Source organism: Anoplopoma fimbria, chromosome 4 (genome assembly GCF_027596085.1).
Source record: "Anoplopoma fimbria isolate UVic2021 breed Golden Eagle Sablefish chromosome 4, Afim_UVic_2022, whole genome shotgun sequence".
Lineage (NCBI taxonomy): Eukaryota > Metazoa > Chordata > Actinopteri > Perciformes > Anoplopomatidae > Anoplopoma > Anoplopoma fimbria.
Window position 1 is genome coordinate 24487217 of NC_072452.1, and position 21351 is coordinate 24508567.

Sequence of the window (21351 nt, forward strand, 5' to 3'; positions counted from 1 at the left end):
CATCAACACTGTGGAAACAACATGAATGTTTATATAAAATTCTGTATTTACATATACTTGATGAGAAGATGAAAAAAATAGATTTTTTAAATTTGACTTTTTAATATCTATCCATCCATCAACCCACCAATCCACCCATCTATCGATTTTTCCATCTAATCCATCTATTAAATACATTTGTAAGTCCTGGTTACCTTAATATTTGTATGTATTTTCCATCATTATTCATTTTAAATCCCTCTATTTGCAATAGACGCCTAGGATGAATAATTTGTGAAGATGGTTTCTCTGAGCCTGAACATGAACATTTATATAAAATCGACACAACTTCAAAACTGCATTCTGTTTTCTTGATGAGAAGATGAAAAAAACTGCCACCATCAGATTTAATCAATTTATGGATTTTTCCCATCTAATCCATCTATTAAATACATTTGTAAATCCTGATGATTTTTTTTAATTTGACTTTTTAATATCTATCCATCCACTGTTTTCAACCCATCCATCCAAATCCACCCATCTATCGATTTAATCGATTTATGGATTTTCCCCCATCTAATCCATCTATTAAATACATTTGTTAGTCCTGATTACCTTAATATTTGTATGTATTTTCCATCATTATTCATTTTTAAATCCCTCTATTTGCAATAGGATGAATAATTTGTGAATCATTTCTTCTTAACTCAGTCTCATTAAAGTTACAATGAATCCTCATTTTATTAAGGAACCCCCCTGGAGCCATTGCTTTGACCCCTGTTGGTCCCTAGACCCCACTTTGGAGAACCACATGTCTTTTAACGCCTTGGTCCATGTGTGTGTGTGTGTGTGTGTGTGTGTGTGTGTGAATAGATGCGCCCCCTGCAGGCTGCTCTACCCCACTGCTCCTCCTCCTCCTCCTCCTCCTCCTCCTCCTGCTGCTGCTGCTATACTCTGCTCTCTGCCTCCACGGCTCCTCATTCACTAGAAGATGGCGGACTGCGCTCCACTATTAGATGAGGAACTCTCGTCCTTTGTCTTCAATTACCTGACAGAAAACTCCGGCAGCCAGGTAAGACACGGACCGCACCTCCGAGATCACACCTGGGTGATGGGGAGGCTTTTTTCCTTTTTATTTCAGGTCTTCCCAGCTTGTGTCAGGCAGCATCTCCAGGAGGCTCAGAGACACCCGGCGTCTCTGCTGTGTGTGCGTAAAGGCGTTTGGATGAATGTGTGTGTGTGCGTAAAGGTCTTGGTGTCTGGGTTTTGACGTGTTTCTGGAGGAAATGCAACCAGCCGTGGGGAGTAGAGGGACTATTTGACGGATCGGAGGGATGAGAGGTGTCTGGGAGAAGACAGCAAGGAGGATTATTTGGTATTCAAGAGAGGAGCTTTGGAAACTTTTGACGCATTCTTGAGGGGAAGTTGTGTGCCGGAGACGTGGACACGTGGTGGGGATCTGAACGCATGGACTTAGCCTCAGGACTATTATGATCGAGTCCCTTTATGATATGATATGTTTGCTATAACTGCAGGACTGCCTGGCTGTAAAGAAAAACAGAAAAAAAGATAGAGAGAGAGATAAAGTGATTGTGTTTGTGTGTGTTGTACTTGCAGAATGGAAGCAGGTGGTTTAGTCTGAATAAAGAGACTAGGTTTAGTACAAACCTGCTGTGTGATGGTATTCATAAGCGGCTTGCCCAGGCACAGTGGGTTTATTTAACCCGGGTAGGAGGGAGGAGGAGGGGGGGAGATCTCTGCCGGCTGTGGTCGGTGCGCTTTTTTCTTTTTTCTTTTTTATATCCCATTTTTAATTTGACTCCTACTGGTGATTGCGTGGTTTCCATCATATTGCTCAACTGATCATTCGATGCGTTCTGCAGGGTGGAGGGATGGAGAGGAGGGTGGTGGTGGTGGGGGTGGAGGGTGGAGGTGGAGGTGGAGGTGGGGTCAGCTCACACAAAGTTGGTGCTGCTGTGCGTTTTCATAACCCGTTTGCGTAATCGTTGAGGCACCGGTTACAAAACGTCGGGACTGGTTCACACGATGGTTTGTTCTGGCTTACTGGGAGGGAGGAGGGAGGAGGGAGAGGGGGGCAGATCATCATCATCATCATCATCATCATCATCATCATGTGTCCTAAAGGTGTGTTACCCCCTCATGGAACCGGATTTGGCACCGATTTTGATGATGTAAATGCCAAAAACTGCAAAACGGAAATCCCTTCAATGCAGCCATTCCTTGTCTGTTGGCATTCATGCTCGACACCTACAAACACACACACACACACACACACTGCCTTTGGTGTGTAGACGAGCAATATGTGAACTTTTACAACTCTAATCCCAGAATAATCTGCTGCTCAGGAGGGGCGGTCACCATTTATAGAAAATGAGATTTCATAAGCATGAAGTGATGCACTGCAGCTGAGATATATGCTGCTCTGACAGAATGTGTATACGCCAACGAGAGCTCAGGGGCTTTATGATGGGATGCATGCATGCTGGAGACAGAATATCACGTCCTCTCTCTGCAGACCAGAAGGCACTGACCAAACACGTCACTGAGAGCAGGACACCCTGTTGTTCTGCATCACGGTGTGACGTCAGATTGCGTATTGATGATTGTTACTGTATTGCTGTGATTGCACGGTCATCAGAGGGGGGGAGGGTCTGTCACAGCTGATTGGCATCTTAAGCAGGTTAATTCAGTGTGTGTGTGTGTGTGTGTGTGGTGGTGGGATCCAGGGAGACGTTGTTCTATTTATAACGTGCAGCAGTTCCACACAGACAGATGCGGCCTATCTACGAGGTAAATGAAGAAATAAATGCACCATAACGTCCCTAAATAAAGGAGATAACAATATGACAACACATCGTAGTGATATAATATAGTATTATTATATAACATAACTAGATAGTGACATTCTGCATCAATATTTCATCCCGCCCTATGACATCACTCATTTAAAACATACCTATAATATACTTTAAGGAACATATTTAATGTCTGTGGTATGTCCCATACATTTCTACAATATTCCTACAGGGACATGAACCATATAATTGTGATATAATTATTTCCTAGGCCATCTCCATATATTGAAATGATGTAGGATTCTTGAAATGTGTCTGCACTCAATCGATTATGTGTCTCAATATACCTTCAAAGTGTTCACAAGTGGTGGCAGTAGACTGCATGTAAGAAGAGGAGGTAGTCATGTGACGTCGCCGTTTGTAGATGTCGGTTTTGAAGCCTCGAGTTCGGTGTTTTGACTGTCACCATCTTTTTTTATTTATTTTTTGCAACCAGAAGTGAAACTTGAGGGTGGAGTTCTGCATTGGCTTCTCTAGAACCTGGTTGGACAGCCATTACAAAGTCACGCTGTGCAGCCAAACATGCTTCAAACACACAGAACTTTACTTCAACTTCTAGTGAAGATCTCAGAGTTTCCACTGATGCCACATACGGGCTGAATCCTGGGGGAATGGGATGTTAATGCACACGCCATCTCAAATATTTCCATTGGATGGAATGGTGCGCCCATTAAACTCTTGTGGTATAATATTTCACTCATGGGACACATATAGCTTCAGAAAAAGAGCTGGAAGACGCTGATAAAGAATAATATATGATTCTTAACAACCTTACAGAAGCATATAGAAACATGCATGCTTGTATATCAGCTCTTTCTTCTTATGCTTATAATGCTCCTTTGCTGCAAAGTCCTGGAGTGACAGAGGGGAAAAAGATAGCGATTATCAGGAAAGAAAAGCGCACAGTGTATCACTGCTCAGGTTCTTTCTTCATGTGCAGTCTGATAAGGTTATCTATTCTACAAACGCAACGTTAAAATGTTAATATTTACTCAGGGTTATGAGGGCTGTCTGGTGGCTTTCTCTCGGTCCCTCTCTCTCTCTCTTTCAGTGTGTGTGTGTCTATGCAGCTCGCCCCTGCCGGCTGGTTATTGTAATACTACTCTATCCTCGTGACTGGAGTTACAGAACAGGGCTGCTGCAGTCATGTGAGTTGTAGTGGAGGGAGGGAGGGAGGGAGGGAGGGAGGCGTTACCAGTGACGTAGAGGAGAGACATCCAGTCCCTCCCCCCTCCGCCTCCTAACATGTGACTGCTTCCTCCTCTCTCTCTCTCTCTCTCTCACTCTTACACTTACATACAGTACGCATGGTGACTGTAATTTCTCTTTTACACAATCTCAATCTGTCCTTTTTTCTTTATCTTCCCATATTTCAGAGGCAGTTTATGATACATTTTTACATTTAGTGAGTTTATTGCAAATAGGTTCGATAAAATTAGAACCTGTTGCGCCTCATTTTTGCACCCTATTTTGCTATTCCATGTAACTATGTCAGTTAAAGGAGAAGAAAGGCTGCAGTCTACCTGTGATTCTACCGGTCACCTCGACCAAATGTGTGATGGATCTGTACGGTAGCACAGTCATCGTCCTGTTGACTCATAATCAAAGTTCAGTCTTCCTAAAACGACGTCTTTGGATTCCCTTTGGAAGTGATCGTCACGCCGTTGTTCAAGCTTATCGATCTCCTCATGCTCACGTGAGGCTTCATCGATTGGCTGATCCCTCCCTCTTTGATTTAAATACACTGAAATTTGAAACCACGTCTTTGTCGTTCATTTGAGACATTGAAGTCTGGTTATAACATTCAGTCACAGTCAGCTGTTCTCAGAGCAGCAGGAAGCCCTGAAGGTCATATAAAAAACCACGCTCCTATCTCCAGCTGTAGGACTCGGCCTATTGAGAGGTTGTGTTGGAGAACTCCAAGGCCTATTTCCATGCTAATCATTGACGGGGGTGTTAAGAGCCGGTCTGGGTCCATCCAGGGGGATCGACTCTGGGAAGATCAGCACGACTTAACGTCAGTCACCACATCCTGCTGTAACAGGACACAACCAGCCACGGGGCACATGCCTGTAAAACATTATCTACTTTGCCTTTCAGTGCTGCAGTTCAGCAACCTTGAGGAGAAAGTCACATGCGTCAAACAATGTGGATTCTCCCGTTTCACATTTTGAAAAAGCACATATTTACACCTCGGATCAGAATGCAACGCGACAAACTTGAACCTGGCATGCTTTGAGATCATTCTCTTCTGCGTCGAGTCTATTTTGAAGTGCTGTTCAGGTCTGGAAGTCGAGTAAAAATAGTTGCACCAGTTTCCTCACTGGGATTATAAAAGTTTTATCCAAATGTGCATCCACTGTTCTACTGTTAAAATGATGACAGCATCTAAAGTCCACATGGTTGATGGATTCTGGGATGTAAAGCTGCTGCATCATGGGAACAGTTACTTTCTTTTCAAACATGATGTCAACTTTCAACCTCAGCTCTGCTCCATTCAATTAATTGAAACGGTGTGATAAAGACAAATAAGTGGGCAGTCCCAGCCTGAGAGAGTTTGTGAGTTGAAAGTTGAAATAGATCAGTAATTGGAAAAACTTTTGTTCCCAGTCACCAACAAATTACTCATTTACTGACTTCCATGTTTGCCTCATCTGTTCCCCCAAGTTACAGGTTATTATAAAGTAAACTAATCAGCTCTCAAGTGTTTAAAACGTTAATGGCGTCTCTGAAACGATGCCTACACGTACCAAAATGGAAAACTTAATAAAGCTTTAAGCCATTACTGTGCTCCCATGTAGCCCTATAGAGCCCCATACTGCCAGTCAGCACTTTGTCCTATAACCATGATGCCTCTGTGTGTGTGTGTGTGTGTGTGTGTGTGTGTGTGTGTGTGTGTGTGTGTGTGTGTGTGTGTGTGTGTGTGTGTGTGTGTGTGTGTGTGGTGTGTGTGTGTGTGTGGGCATGTGTTCCTACACAGCAGGCGGTCAGCTCTCATCCTTGGCTACCAGGTGGTCCTGTCCAATTTTGGACCGGAAGTCAAACAGTCCATAACTGACCCCATGGAGCTTGATTTCTGCACCTAAAGCTGCCTCCCCTTCCTTTGTCACATGCAAGCTCATTAGTTATATGCCGGGAAAAAAATGTAGAACTACCTTTGCAAAGGTGCACCAGTCTCACCGCTATCTTGCTGACAACCAGGCATTAGCTTTTGGTTGCACATTTGCTACGTTTTGCTGTTTGCTGTCCCTATTTTAATATATTTATTATGTTAAAAAGTGGCCAATGGCAGCCAAAGGCCAAGAATTGGTTGCCAGTTTCTCAAATTGGTTGCCAATTCCTGTCGAGACCTGCCATATTTTTCTTGCAAGCCAATCAGGGCAGAATGTGCTTTTTCGGTAGGGGGCTTAAAGAGACGGGGCTCAGGTATAATATGTTTTTTGTTCTAGTAGAAACCTAAAAGTATGAACCTGAAAATGAGCATCATATGTCCTCTTTAAGGGTTCTTCAGAGGCCTGGTCTGGCGGCGAGGCAGAAGAGGGCGGGAATAGAAATGTTAATGGGGTTATGAAGTATCTCCCTTAATCGGTGTTGGTTTGAACTAAACAGAAACGATCTCTCATCAGTCTCTGATCTACATAAACCACACAATAACGAATCTGGTCTGCAAGCAGGAAGGCGCTTCACTTTCCCGACGGGGCCAAATAAATCCAATTCAAATTGGACAGTGACAAGATAAGAGTGATGGATCCAGACAGACAGCCAGCCAGCAAGCCAGACAGACAGGTGTATAAATAACAAGGCTTTGAAGATCCAACTGAGAGTGATGGATACAGGTGTTATTGGCGTCGACTGGGATTTGCACCGTACCAGGGGCCGACAGACGCTTTCACGTTTTCCTTCACCGTCCACTGATTTTCTTTTTCGTGACTGTCCTGTTTTTTTTAAATTCCGCGTGGTGATCCTTCTCCCCGTGCCTCTTCTGTCCGTCTGAGTCGTGATGTTGCAGTGCTGCAGTGCGATGTGTTCATCTTGCAGTCTCTTGCTGTGACTCACCTGTCCCTTCTGTGTACCGGACACACAGTTTGAGCACTACTTGCACACACATGCACAGGATTTTAAATATGTGTAGAAATGTGCAAAACAAATGCACTTATAAGCTTCTGCTACAGTTGCATTTAAATCTCAGGCATGCATCTGATGCCTTTTATGTTGAGTGGATCACAGATCAATGCTGCAACCTACAGAGAGCGGGTCAAACTTCAGGGGGTGGAGGCGTTGTGTCGGGCAGATAGGACAACATGTTCCCTCGAACAAAATCTGAGAGAGTAAGAGAGGAAAGTGGCCGGCTGTGAGAGATTTACAACAAACGTGTTGTGTGGTTGCATTTCCTCTGTGTTAAGATGAGTGACAGTGTTAAATGAATTAAACTGATGCCTCTTTACTCTGTGATTGTTGCTGAATATGAATCTGGTCTGGGTAATGTCTCCTAAAGTGCATGGTCACTGTGGTGCTGCACCAAAGTGGAGTTAACCATATGTGTGTTTATGTGTGGTTGATCCTCATCAAGTGTGCATGTGTGTGTGTGTGTGTGTGTGTGTGTGTGTGTGTGTGTGTGTGTGTGTGTGTGTGTGTGTGTGTGTGTGTGTGTGTGTGTGTGTGTGTGTGTGTGTGTGTGTGTGTGTGTGTGTGTGTGTGTGTGTGCGTCAGAGTCGGGCACTGGGAATACGGCTTCTTCCTCCCAAATCCCTCTGAGGTTGATTGTGCATCCGGCTAAGACGCTGTGTTACTATGCATGGGACATAAACTGCGTGTGTGTGTGTGTGTGTGTGTGTGTGTGTGTGTGTGTGTGTGTGTGTGTGTGTGTGTGTGTGTGTGTGTGTGTGTGTGTGTGTTTCTGTGCACCACTTGGCGCTGTAGCTAACATGGTAGCAGAGGTAGGTTAGGGGGTCTCTCAATAATTGATAGCGTGTTGATTCGTCAGCTGCTCGCTCAGGCCTGCTTGGCATGACGGCTCACACACACACTCATAAGCTCACAGTAGGGCAGCACCAGGCCGGATTAAACAAGAAGAATTGTGATTTTTTTTTTTTACACATTTAGAATTGAGATTATAATTATCTTTGGGTCTCTGTAATCTCCTTGTTCCTTTGAGATCTTTTCAGGCATGCTGATGTAACGCAGGAGGCTCCTGTCATCCTTGTTAGTGCAGCTTGTTAGAAACTGTTTATGACTTTGGTAGCTTCATCATCACATGAACTATCAGGTAGTTATATTTATCTATTCCATCACAGAACCTTCTGTACCAGAGCTAAGTTTCTTACGTAAAGTAGCTTAAGATTTATGCGCTATTTTAAAACTTTTTGATATTAAATTAGACATTTTGGTGACTAATCTGACGTTAACTCTGCAGAATAACTCGGTAAAATAACGGCCCACAGCATGAGGGAAAAGAAGGAGTAAGAAGACATAGTGTCAGCAAAACAAACTGCTCTCAGATCAGGAAATGAACTGGTCCTTATAGCCTAAGAACTGCCTCAGAATCACTCTATCCAGTTTGCACACCGCCATGATTCTCCAAACACTTCTTCTTCCCCTGAGGAGGAGCAGCAGAGCGGCACTCAACCGTGCAAAGTGTCCAACGTGCACGACGGCTTCATTGCGTGTTTTACAGCGAGAGGCAGAGAGAACAGATATATACGCTGAGAGGGAATGAAAGAAATAAAAATCCTACAGTGAAAGAGGCCTTTTGCCATCTCAATTTATATGAAAATCTACTCGCTCCGACACGATGTTCCAGGTTGTTGCCGCTCTCGCTGTGACTCAAACCAGAGTGGGATGTGAGGATGTAAATTCCTCTCTCTAGGCTATAGTTTCACTACAGATTATATACTTTACAGTCAGTGCTGTGATTCACTGCTATCACCTCATCTTCTTTCCCTCTCCTTTTATTTGTTATAGTTCTCATCTTTATGCCACATTCAGACACTCTGCAGACCACGGAGAATTTATCATTTTGGTTATTTATGGATTAAATCGCCATTTACATACTCTTTAACTTCTGCGGCTCACTGGCGTGCGAGCAGGTTCAGCCTCTCGCCCGTGTCGTTTGGATAAATGACGACGCTTGCTGCTGCAGTGGGCTTTACACTGAGAACTTTTGCTGTTTTAGAAATGCTTCTATGACAGAAAACATATTGGGCAAGGTAGCATTATTCCAGCAAAGGAGCACTGGTTGGGTTTTTCCAACTGGTTTCTCTCGATATTACCAATCACAGGGAAATGCCAGGCTTCAAGTTTTGTGTCCGACCTGTCAATCACAGCAAGCATGCCCCTAAAGCATACCCTGCTTTATGGTCTATTCGACTCTAAATGGACCATAATTGAGACCATAAACTCATAAAATGTTTACAATGTTTACTGAGGGAATAGATCAAGAGAGAAGTAGAGTCATTTTCTCACAGACTTCTATACAACCAGAGGAGTCGCCCCCTGATGGACATTAGAGAGAATGCAAGTTTTAAGACACTTCAGCATCGGCTTTACTCGGCGTAAACGGAGAGAGTGCCGCATGGACGCAACACAGAGAGGCGACTGTTTGTTCAAAAGAACTATGGCGGCACTTGAAGAGGTTAGCATAGATGCTGCATTAGCATCAGTTATAGCAGAATTCTATTCTTCATTGTAAGACGTTCTCGCTCTCTTCTCCCGACTTAATTCAGCAAGAGTTTGATTGACAGGTGGTTCATCAAATCACCTGGCAAGTATTCGTTTTCAAACAGTTTCTTATGTGGACTTCTCAGATGGTTCTGTTCACAAACACTCTGGGTCTTTGGGCAGAAGAAGCACTGTGCTCAAGGTGGACCTGATGTTGGTCATGTTCTGCAGCCTTTTCTTTGACCTCGATGTCGTTGTGTGTATCATGTAATCAGCACACTTTGGATGCCTTTGTGATGTTTCTGTGTAAATATCGTCTTTCAGGTTTAGAAAAAATCAACATATTGACCTGTATGTGTATGGTGTGTATGATCTTGACTTTTTTCCTCAGAGGATCAATATGGTGGCCTTGTGTTGTGTTAAGACTACATAGAGGCATGACATGAGTGCGTCTATAGTTCATGTGTTCGCTGCATACATCCCTCATCTGAATTCCTCCTCACATCTCACATCTTTCCTTTTTATCCAAGCACGTATGTTGACATCTGTGTACATGTGCAGGTGTGTGTGTGTGTGTGTGTGTGTGTGTGTGTGTGTGTGTGTGTGTGTGTGTGTGTGTGTGTGTATTTGCCATCTGTCCTTAGCTAACCTTTACTGGTAATTTGTATTCATCACATGGACCCTGTTGCTATATTGATAGTGTCAACATGAGCGTGAGGCTGTTTGCCATTCTCCGCACATACGTGCACACACACCAGCGCCCGCACACACACATGAGTGCGGCAGCTTTCTACAACACCTAGGGGAGATAGGAAGGGGTTGAGGGAGAGGGAATCCAATCTCACCCAGCAGCTCAGGGCTTTGTAGGGAGAGCGTGCGGAGGCCCAGTGGTCGCCGAGAGAGCTGGCTGCCCTATTTCTTCAAAGCTCTCCTCCTCCGTTACCTGATTTAACACGGGGGCAGCCACCAGGGAAATGTCTTATTTTAAAAAGCAGGAAGAGAGCACCGAGGGCTGTGTCTCTTTCTAAAAATCTGCCCAGATGAGATGAGAGGGAATGCTGATACCAAAGCGACATGTCAGCGCTCATATTACGGGACCTGGTGTTAGCCGTCGCTCCACATCTGTACAGGAAGTGGCATTTGAAGCATAAGGAGATAATCGGAGGGGGAGGGATTGGATGTTGGGAATCTTAAGATCGCAAAGCGTATTAGTTCTGTTTTTATAGGGAATTATACAGCAATTTCTCTGCAAATATAATGGAATTAGAATCATTTTTAATCAGTTATTTGGAAAAATCAGATTTCCAAGCCTACTCCACTTATTAACAAATTGTATCAATAAACTGATACTGCAAATTGGGAGCTTTTATGATGAAGCTCTTTCTGTTTGAGCTTGAACAATAAGGTTTCAATGTCGTCCACAGCTGTAAAAAGTGAGATCTGAACTTATCTGCCACTGTAAACAAGCAGGGGGCTTGTTCAAAGTCTGCTACAGTTAGAACAATGGACTTTGACAATTTCTGTTGTTGTTAAAATTGAGACTTTGACACTTTGCAACACTGTAATAAAACACAGGAGATGAATGGGAGTTGTGCGAGGGCTGGAGGTGTAACAGTGCTTCGGTATTGGTTCGGGCTCCGTCACACTCCACAATGTAGGTCTCTCTCTCTCTCTCTCCTTGACATTTTGCCAGTGTTTTGGCTGGGGCTCGCCCCGACTTAGCTGTCAGACAGATCGAGTAGTAAATATGTCTGGACCATGGATCTGCAAGAGTCCAACTGCACAAACACATCGTCCTCTGAGACCAACACTATAGCTTGCTGGGACACACAATCATATATATATACACACACACAGCTGGTCTGCCAACCAAAACGTATACCAGTATGTACCTTCCCTCCCAATAATCCACTGGACCAGCAGGATTACTGTGTGTGATTACGACTCATGCTGCTCAAGGTTAGGGGATTACAGGGTGCATGCATGGGTGATGCAGAGATTCTAAACAGTTCCTCTGCTGGGCTCGAAGGAGCAATGCAGCAGCGGGGATGTGTGCTCGTTAATACACTGATTTACTGCAAACCCTCTGATATTTGTCCTTACTATGCTAGTAGAAGTGGTGCACCAGGCGGCAACCTCCAGGTCAGAAAAGTAAAGTTGAACCTGCATTATAAGTCTATGAGAAAATGACTCTACTTCTCTCTTGATTTATTCCCTCAGTAAACATTGTAAACATGAGTTTATGGTCTCAATCTCTAGTTTCAAGTCTTCTTCAATACAGCATGATGTTCATTTAGTAAATGATGCTCCATTTAGAGTCAAACAGACCATAAAGCAGGGGATGCTTTAGGGCGGGGCAGAAGTAGCAGTAGTAGTAGTAGTAGTAGTAGTAGTAGTAGTAGTAGTAGTAGTAGTAGTAGGAGTAGTAGTAGGAGTATACTACCTGCAGTAGCACTTCACTGTATATTGTAATAGTTTTAAAGGCTGTGGTAGTAGTCACAGTGGTAGTGTTGTGGTTTTAGAGGCAGTAGTTGAAGTTGTAGCAATATTAAACAAAGTAGAAGTACTGGACCACAACTAGTAGTAGTATTGGTAGTGGCAGTACCAGTAGCAGACGCAATAATCATCATGTGACTGTTAAGCAGGTCTGTTTATAGTCTCAACACGACGACGGTTGGTTTATGTCTACTGTAGCCGACACTGCTGCACCCTCCATTCTGTGTGTGTGTGTGTGTGTGTGTGTGTGTGTGTGTGTGTGTGTGTGTGTGTGTGTGTGTGTGTGTGTGTGTGTGTGTGTGTGTGTAATGTTGGTTCATGTGTGTGTGGGGGATCTCAAGGGCACTGGTGTAAATGAGAGAAAAGGTTAGAGGAAATTTCCATGGCATGGTGTGCTTGGCCATGAGGACAAGATGACAAACACACACACACCACACACACACACACACACACACACACACACACACACACACACACACACACACACACACACACACACACACACACACATACAAACAAATGCCAACATGGCATATAGCCGTGGCAACCAGGTGCCAGGGGACGGCAAGCACCGACTGGTGTGAACAGGCACTTTTGCTGCGTTAATCTTTAAGCAGGGCCTCTAACATTCAGTACAGTCATATCTGATATGGTTTGATACATAACACACACACACACACACACACACACACACACACACACACACACATACACAGACATTACTCTACTTAAACAGGTATTTGTTGTTATTTTTAGACGTTGCTTCCTCAGGTAAAAGGCCCATTAACGTGTGAGCGGTTGCTCATAATGTTCATAATTACCATAATAGACGGTCGTAGCGCTCATTCACATCTGGATTCAATCTCCATCCAAAATAAAAGAGATTATCACTTACAAGCCTTGAAGTAACTCAGTATCTGCCAACTAATATCATAACTCATCAGATATTAATAAATTGCCCCTCTGTAGGCGTCCAAAATGCAATAACCCTGATATTGTGTTATAGTCTCTTGGTAATGCGATTTAATTTCACTGATAATTCATAAAGATAAACACATTAGGGCGGGGTTGGCGCGCAGGGATGGGGCTCAGGCGGCTCCACAGGGTTTGGCGATGGAAAGTTTAGGTGTGTGTGTGTGTGTGTGTTATGATCAAGAGTGTGTGAGTAATGTGTGTGTGTGTGTGTGTGTGTGTGTGCGCTTGTGAGGGTTGAAAGCAAGCAACAGGCTTCTACCTGCACATAGCAGAGGGAGGTGGGTGAGGCTGCAAACACACACATTCTACTGCGCACACACACATGTTGGTGTCACACATGGCGTGTGTGTACATGTTTCCAGTTAACCTTGAAGCTTGTTTTTAACTGGTTAGTTTCCACTGCAGCTACTCCCTCCGGCCTCCCTTTGCATGTGCTATTATTTCTTCTTCTTCTTCCGCTTTATAAGTCCTCTGCCTCCATTCATCTCTCTCTCTCTCTCTCTCTCTCTCTCTCTCTCTCTCTCTCATTGACCTACTTCCTAAAGGCTGCTCGGCTTGCGTGACCGCAGTGCTCAGTGCTGTGGTGATATGGCATTACATTCACACCGCACACCATGCACAATGCTTGCACATATACATATTTACAGCTTCACGCACTTCAAAGCATGCATAACATGCATTGAAGATGCGTGTCGACCTGCTTCCTGGGTGCTGCGTTATTAAAACAAAGGCTCAGCGCCAACAATGTAGCTGCCTTTCTCTGATAGTAAGAGTTTTAGAAGAATGTCTTTTTCTAATATTGATGTATTTTATGCAAATGTTTGTAAAAACATTAAACGCGTTGAAATTCGAATCCATTTTTATTTTGTTTTTAATCACAATTTCTTGGAATTATTCATTTAAACTACAGATATTTGTACACATTATTATCATATCCTGAAAATATGGGGAATAACTGAAAGTCTCTAAACTGTGTACAATAATAACTCATTCAAGCCCGTATGAGTTTGATTTAGGGATGTCAGGATACCAGAAAGGTATCTTAAGGCCAAATTTAATATCACGTTAAAAAACAAAACAAAAAATCCATGCACTTCCACAAACATTCCTTTATTCTCGTTTACAATCTGTTTTTTGCTAATTTGATTTGATGATGATCTCTGATGATCTACCTCAAGTTTCTCGCCCAAAACTGGGCAGATGACGTTTTATTTAACCTTTTGCTTATGCTCACTTTTACTGAATAGAGCTTGAATGCATCGTATCGTAACTCAATGCGCTATATAAAGCGCTATATGAAACTAAAGTATTATTATTATTATTATTATTATTATTATAATGCAACCTCTGTTCATTAGCTGTGAGCTCCGTTATTTCTGCAGCTGATTTCTTCAACGACAACAACATGCGTTCTTCAGCTCGCCGCTGTTTATTTATTTGCAAACCGTTTCATGTGAGTCTTCATAACTGCTCAGTTTCACCTGCACTCTGTTGATCCGAAGCTCCGTTGGATGCCGCAGACATTGATCGAATAATTTGCATTAATATCCTGTAATGACTACGATCGAGATCTGCCTGTTGGGAGCGTCGAGGTTCAGGTTAATGAGGAAACGATTTCAAATCAATCAACTCTGACTCGTTACTTTTCTGTCTCTCTCTCTCTCTCTTCGCGGTAGGCAGTTACTATCCGATCCCAATCAACGTATTAAAAAGACTTGTTGATTTCACCCGGGAAAATATGAACACAACCATTCTGTAGTGTGTAGCACAACCTCTCTCTCTCTCTCTCTCTCTTTGTGTTACACACCAAGGCGGCTGTGATGCAACCACCGTAATAAGCCAAATTCTTTCACGGTGAGTGTGTGTTTTTGTGTGAGTATGTGTTTGAACATGTGCTTGGAGCTTTTATGAGTTATGTGTGCTGAGCGTAGTTATTAATGTGTTTACCCTGGTGTGTAGGAGTGTGTGTTATTATGTGCGTGTCCTCCTCCTCCTGAATGTTAATGGAGCGTCTCGACAGCTGAGCTCAGAGTGTCTGAACACTGCGGACCGGGTCAGCCTGTCCTGGTTTTATCGTCACTTGGCTGTTGGTATTGTTTGCTCTGTTTTCGCTGCATTAATACCCAGAGTTATTCTGGAAAACCTGCAAGTGTGTTTGTGTGTGTGTGTGTGTGTGTGTGTGTGTGTGTGTGTGTGTGTGTGTGTGTGTGTGTGTGTGTGTGTGTGTGTGTGTGTGTGTGTGTGGAAGCAGTAGGAGCAGAGATTTGTGCTGATGCATCACAATGATTTGTGTCATCTCAATGCATGAAATAAATATGAGCACGGATTTGCGCCTTAGTTTTCATTCTTGACAATTTCAAAGACAGCAGTCATATCGCATCCATACGGAGTCAGAAGTATGCAGCTGTTAGAAATAATAATGATATATAATTTATCGATATATATATATGTATATATACATTTTTGGGGTTTTAAACACACTGGTATCTGCTCTACACTTGGTATGGGCCGAGTTTGGGTGTCTGAATCAGTATTTGTAAGGAAAATGTGTATCAGAACATCTCTAGTTAGAAGATGTTTGAGGAAGTTGAGTCAGTTAGTAATGAGGCTGTGTATCATCCAAAATAACCCCCAAAGTCGTTATCATGTAGTCTTAAAACCATCCTTTTTGAGCCCAGATCTACAACAAAATGGCTATTTGTATGTTTTATCACCGCAAGCATACTTCAATTAAATTGACTTGTGATTGCCGCATCAGCTACAACCAATAAAGCCATGACTGAATGCCTCCTCAAGGCTCTGAACACAGAGATGTATTAGCTGGCGGCTTGCAGCTAACAGTGCTAACAGCGCTAACACAGCGACGATGCTGACAGAGCTAACAGTGCTGCTGCTGAATAAGCGCTGTGCATTGGGACACATGTCATTTTGAAAACACAACACAGCCCTATCTAGTACGGTACCGACTGATCAAGAAGCAGGTGTTAGTTAATAGTGGTTCCTGTGTTTCTGAAAACCCAACAGCCAATCACAGCAGCAGTGTGTCGTGGGTGTAAAGGCCTACGTGTTGTGTGTCGCGTGTTCGAGCCCAGAGCCTCTCTCAGGACGTTTGTCTTTACATACCTGTATTTCCTGTCATCACACACCTTTCGGCCTCTTTTTCTTGCACACACACAAACGCCTCTCCCGTGTTTGTCGCTCATGCTTCTGCTCGACTTCCTGCTTCTCACAGCAGCCCATGACCCCGTTTCAACCATCTCCCCCTTTTTTTTTTTTTCCTCCTCTCTATCTTCACTTTGCATTTATTCCCTCTCCCATTCGCTCTTTGGCAATGTCTCTCTCTTCCTCTCAATTTACTGCATTCATTCCTTTCACCCTTTTCTGATGCATTTACTTTCTCTTCAATGTCAGCATTGCTCTCTCTCTCTCTCTCTCTCTCTCTCTCTCTCTCTCTCGCTGCATGTCGCTTGAACATCGCTGTAGTTTGGAGTTGCCTGGTTTGAGATAGCGGTTTATCTGGTCGAACACACACACACCAGACAGTGACATGTCGGAGTGACCGTAAGTGAGTGACGGATGTTTTGTCGAATCAAATCTGGGATTTCAATCAAATCTGGGATTTGATTGGACAGCACACACCGACAGGATGAGGAGCACAGACGCTGTCACAGGCGGGCTGATTGACAGAGAGAGTCTGGGAGTCTTCATGGTCTGATAGCTTATCGATTCCTCTGCAGGTGATTTCGGGAGGAAGACGATTGGGGCAGGAAGACAGGAAGCAGACAAAAGGGACAGACAGGTGAGGGGGGGTGGACGATAGAGATTATTTAGGCAGATGAAAGCAGATGTCCAAAGAGTCTATTTCTCTGTAAACAGAGAGGGAAAGACCGCGACCTTTGTTCTCCTTGCTACCAGTTGTATGGATTTTTTTTGTGGTTTTAATTGCATTTCTAGGAACTGAGGCCTTTTTAGCTGGTGCAAAAAAAAAACCTTTTACAAGTTTGTCATTATCTAGAAAAGGACCAAAGTTATTGTTTTGAGGACTCAAAAGGAAAAATCAGAAGCCAAGGATAACTCTGGTTAGTCCGCGGGTTGAATCCAAGCTTATCAGTAAGCCTTAGAAAAACAACATTTCGCCCTTTAAGTAGACGTCCAGGCTGAAGAGTAGCCATTTATGGCCGTGGTTTCTCCTGAAGTTTAAATCAGGCTAATTAGTAAGCCCTTCATGGCCATGGGAGTGGAGGGCAGAGTGAAGAACAGCCCTGCATAGCTGCATCTCTCCTCCTGCAGAGCAAAGCACGCTAACAAGCATGTGTTGGCCAGCAAATTATAGCTTTAGCTTTACGATAGCTTAGCATCGGCCTCTTTTAGCCCTTTAATGTCTTTGGTTGCTCCTGTTTTGCAAACCAGACTTAATTAGCCTGAGTTTGCTAATATGCTGTGCAGGAATACAGAAATGATGCATGCAAATTATCCGCATGACAACTAATAACTCCAGTTCCATTGTGAATTATATGCAATATAGCTATAATATATATAGCTCAGTTATTGTTGTTTTTATTGCATATTTATAATACTTGTTTTTTATTTCATTTTTATTTTTATCTTGTCTTTCTTCTACTATGTCTCTTGTGTGCACTTTACCCTATGCTGCTGTAAGCCTGCTAATGTCCCCACTGCGGGACTAATAAAGGATTATCTTATCTTATCTTAATTATCGACATTGTCATGAGGCTCAATGAGTTTCCTCCTGAATATGCGTCTTGGTGCCAAAAACCCATCCATACAAAGATTGTGTAAGGGGATAAACTTAACAACAAAATGCATTCAACTAATCAGATCTGAAATGTGTTAGCCCTGTCCTGTGACCAACATAACGTCAGCAAGTGCATATCAGCTACAAATGTCCCCGCTGCGGGACTAATAAAGGATTATCTTATCTTATCTTAACCATCCTCAGCGATCTTAAGCCAAATATTTTCCTTTCTTTGGTACATTATTGGGTGTTGAGAAGCGGACTGCCCGTTATTCTAAAACACCAATAGTCTGAAAAATGTCCCATTGGGAATATCATTGGTCAAACATATATTTCAACAGGTGGAAATTTGCTGAATTGTTTTTTTACCCTTCACAAACAAGGGTGTGCAATTATTCCTAAGAACCTACTAAATCCTTTATTATGAGCTTCCGTGCTAACTTTCCGGAACTAAAATCCATGGTTTGTGTGAGAGTTTTAACCTAGCCTGACTAGCCCTGGTTAACCTGATTAACTAACCTTGGAACCATTTGAATTGAGTTCAATGAGTCCTGGTATTAACCCTGCAGTACTAATCATGCTGGTTTAAAGGCCCTGGTCCGAACTGCGTCAGAACACTGGCTGATGCTATTTGATACTCAGGTCAGAGCCAGGCCGGCCTCCTCTCCTTTGTGGCTTTATGTGTGTTTGGGTGGTGTAACTGCCGTATTGTCTGGTAATGTAGTGGACCGCCTACTAGGAAGACTGAATGATCACCCTGTGTGTGTAGGTGTGTGTGTGTGTGTGTGTGTGTGTGTGTGTGTGTGTGTGTGTGTGTGTGTGTGTGTGTGTGTGTGTGTGTGTGTGTGCTGGTCCCATTAGAATAGCAGCCTTGCTCCGGTTCATTAGTGCCGTTGCCAGCAGCTGAATGAGGAGCCGAACACCTCGGAAACCAGCGGAGAAAAAGCTTTCTAGAGAGTTCTCTGCTTCCTAGCATTCCGGTTGTTGCCACCTGCGCAACAGGAAGACACGCGGCCAATGCAGATTTTTTAAGACGTCCTGGCAAACCAGCAGTTTATTGTTGTTTGCAGGGACGCCTTTGTTCTGCTGCACAGTTGGATAAAACAAAGTCCAATCTTGGTTTTTTTTAGGGCTGTTGTAAAGTTCACCTCATATCTTTAATTCGTAAATAGAAATAAGTACGTTTTCCGTAAAAAAGTATTGACAAAGTACCATTTTAGCTGCAGTATTTGAGAGAAATACAACATAGTCTCCCAGTAGTACTGTGGTAGTACTTCAGTCCTGCGTGTGGTTGTGTAGTAATCCAGCTCGGTTGATGATTGACTGGGAGCAAATGTGCCTGTTTCCTCTCCAATGGAAAGAAATGTCAAGATTACTGAGATGACTAACGCTTGCATAAGAACATCCTACATACACACACACACACACACACACACACACAGAGTCGCACACTTTACAGCTCGTCAAACACCCACAAATTTGCAAATTCGCAGAGTGACAGCGTGTGTGCGTCCATAATTTATCCCCCTTTTTTTTTCTAGAAGTGTGTGTTTCCTCCAACGAAAAAGAGACTGATTGATTTAAAAGTGTGTGTGTGTGTGTGTGTGCGTGTGTGTGTGTGTGTGTGTCCGTCCGCTCGTGGTTGGTACAATCCTTGTTCATGGAAGTCAGACATCTGCCTGGTTTCTCTTTGAAAAGCGTTGCTTTCACGCACACACACTTTTGAGGGTCGGGGTCGCATAAAACTCATTCCTCCTCACATACCACACACAAAACACTGTGCATTTGTGTGTGTGTGTGTGTGTATAGTGTGGTAACAGAATGAGGTGGAGGCGTGAAGGTCGATCGTCCCTTATATACACGGTCTCACACACACACACACACACATGCACACGCACACGCTAACGCACAAGGTCTCCCATCAGCTGTCCGTCCAACCCTGCCCGTTATTTACTGCGACACTTCTTTACTGCGACACATACTGCTACCTGAGCTAACTGCGTGTGTGTGTGTGTGTGTGTGTGTGTGTGTGTGTGTGTGTGTGTGTGTGTGTGTGTGTGTGTGTGTGTGTGTGTGTGAGTGTCTGTGAAGGCCAGTTCCAGCCGCGGTGACAGCGAGGGATGTTTTACTAAAGCATCTGCTGCTGTAGAGAAAAAGAGAAACACATAAAAGATGTTTTTCTTTTTTAGGCTCTTCAGATACATTTTTCTACGAGTAATCAAAGTAATCAGATAAAAAAATACTAATTCTTTATTAAGGATCAATAATAGATATACAAAAAATAAAAATAAGGTGGAACAATTGATCCCTTTTCCAATGTTAAGCCAACCAGGACTGTTCTGCCCACCTGATGCTAAGAACTAACTTTTTGTTTCGATTATTGACATAATTTATTGACAAAAATAAAACATTTTTTATTGGTTAAAGCTTCTTAAATGTAAGGATTATCTGATGTGCTTTGTTTTGTAAAATTCCAAATGTGATGTTTCTTGGACAAATAAGTTGTCTGAAGGAATCTTCTTGGCCTCCGATTTGACATTATCTGTTTGTGTGTGTGTGTGTGTGTGTGTGTGTGTGTGTGTGTTTGTGTGTGGAAAAATGGCCATGATGGCAAAATAAAAGGACATTGTGTCTGTTTGTGTCCATACAGCATTTCGAATGTTCCATCTTAACTTGTCTGTGTGTGTGTGTGTGTGTGTGTGTGTGTGTGTGTGTGTGTGTGTGTGTGTGTGTGTCTGTGTGTTTTTTGCGGGCCAGCCAGAACATAATGGCAAAATAAAAGCGTGTGTGTGTGTGATGAAGAGAGGAAGCAGATCTTTTGATGGGACAGCTGGGAAGTTCAAAGCCTGTGCCTGATGACGAACACACACACACACACACACACACACACACACACACACACACACACACACACACACACACACATATATATTCTGTTTTTGTACTTCCCACAGCTGCAGCGACACACACACACACACACACACACACACACACACACACACACACGCCTCTCAGAAGCAAGCAGGTTCACTTTCTGCAGAGCTGTATTTAGAGATAAACTAGGAGGTCAAAGGTCGTAGTACAAAGTCTATGTCCCTCTCTCTCTCTCTCTCTCTCTCTCTTCAACCTAATATGGCTCTGCTGCTGCATGAGTCTCTCCGTCACGTGCGTTGCAGTGCAGCGGGGAGGCCACACACACACACACACTCACACTGTGATTCTTGGTACTCCAGGGGTTGCTGCATTGTGTTAAAGTGTGTGTTTAGTTGTGTGTATTTGTGTGAGGGATGATCTCTGATCTCCTGCAGTCTGTGGAGGCAGAATCCTCTGGAGGCTTTCTGTTGATTCATGGATTCTGCTGCTGATGTTTGGGTCTCGTTCCATATCTTACCCTCTGGTTCCCTTCTGTCTCCTCCTCTTTTCACTCATCACTGACTTCCTCCATCCTTGCTCCTGTGTTACTTCCCCTCATCCTCACTTTTCTTCATCATTTTTTTATCTTCAAACCCTCTCCTCCTTTTATTCCCTCCTTTCCCTGCTTCCATTTCCTCTTTTCATCTCCTCTCCTCTCTCCTGGTCTGGTCTGGTCTCCTCTTCTCTCACATCTTCTCC

At 43.4% G+C, this 21351-nt stretch overlaps 1 protein-coding gene across 1 annotated transcript in view; it reads left to right on the plus strand.

The window, feature by feature from the left end:
• The first annotated feature begins 970 nt into the window (after positions 1–970).
• Positions 971–21351, plus strand: part of ppargc1b (peroxisome proliferator-activated receptor gamma, coactivator 1 beta) — a 90101-nt gene continuing 69720 nt past the window's right edge. Inside the window, exon 1 of the mRNA XM_054597187.1 lies at positions 971–1051. Within this exon, the coding sequence (XP_054453162.1) occupies positions 971–1051 (81 nt within the window). The remainder of the gene's footprint in view (positions 1052–21351) is intronic.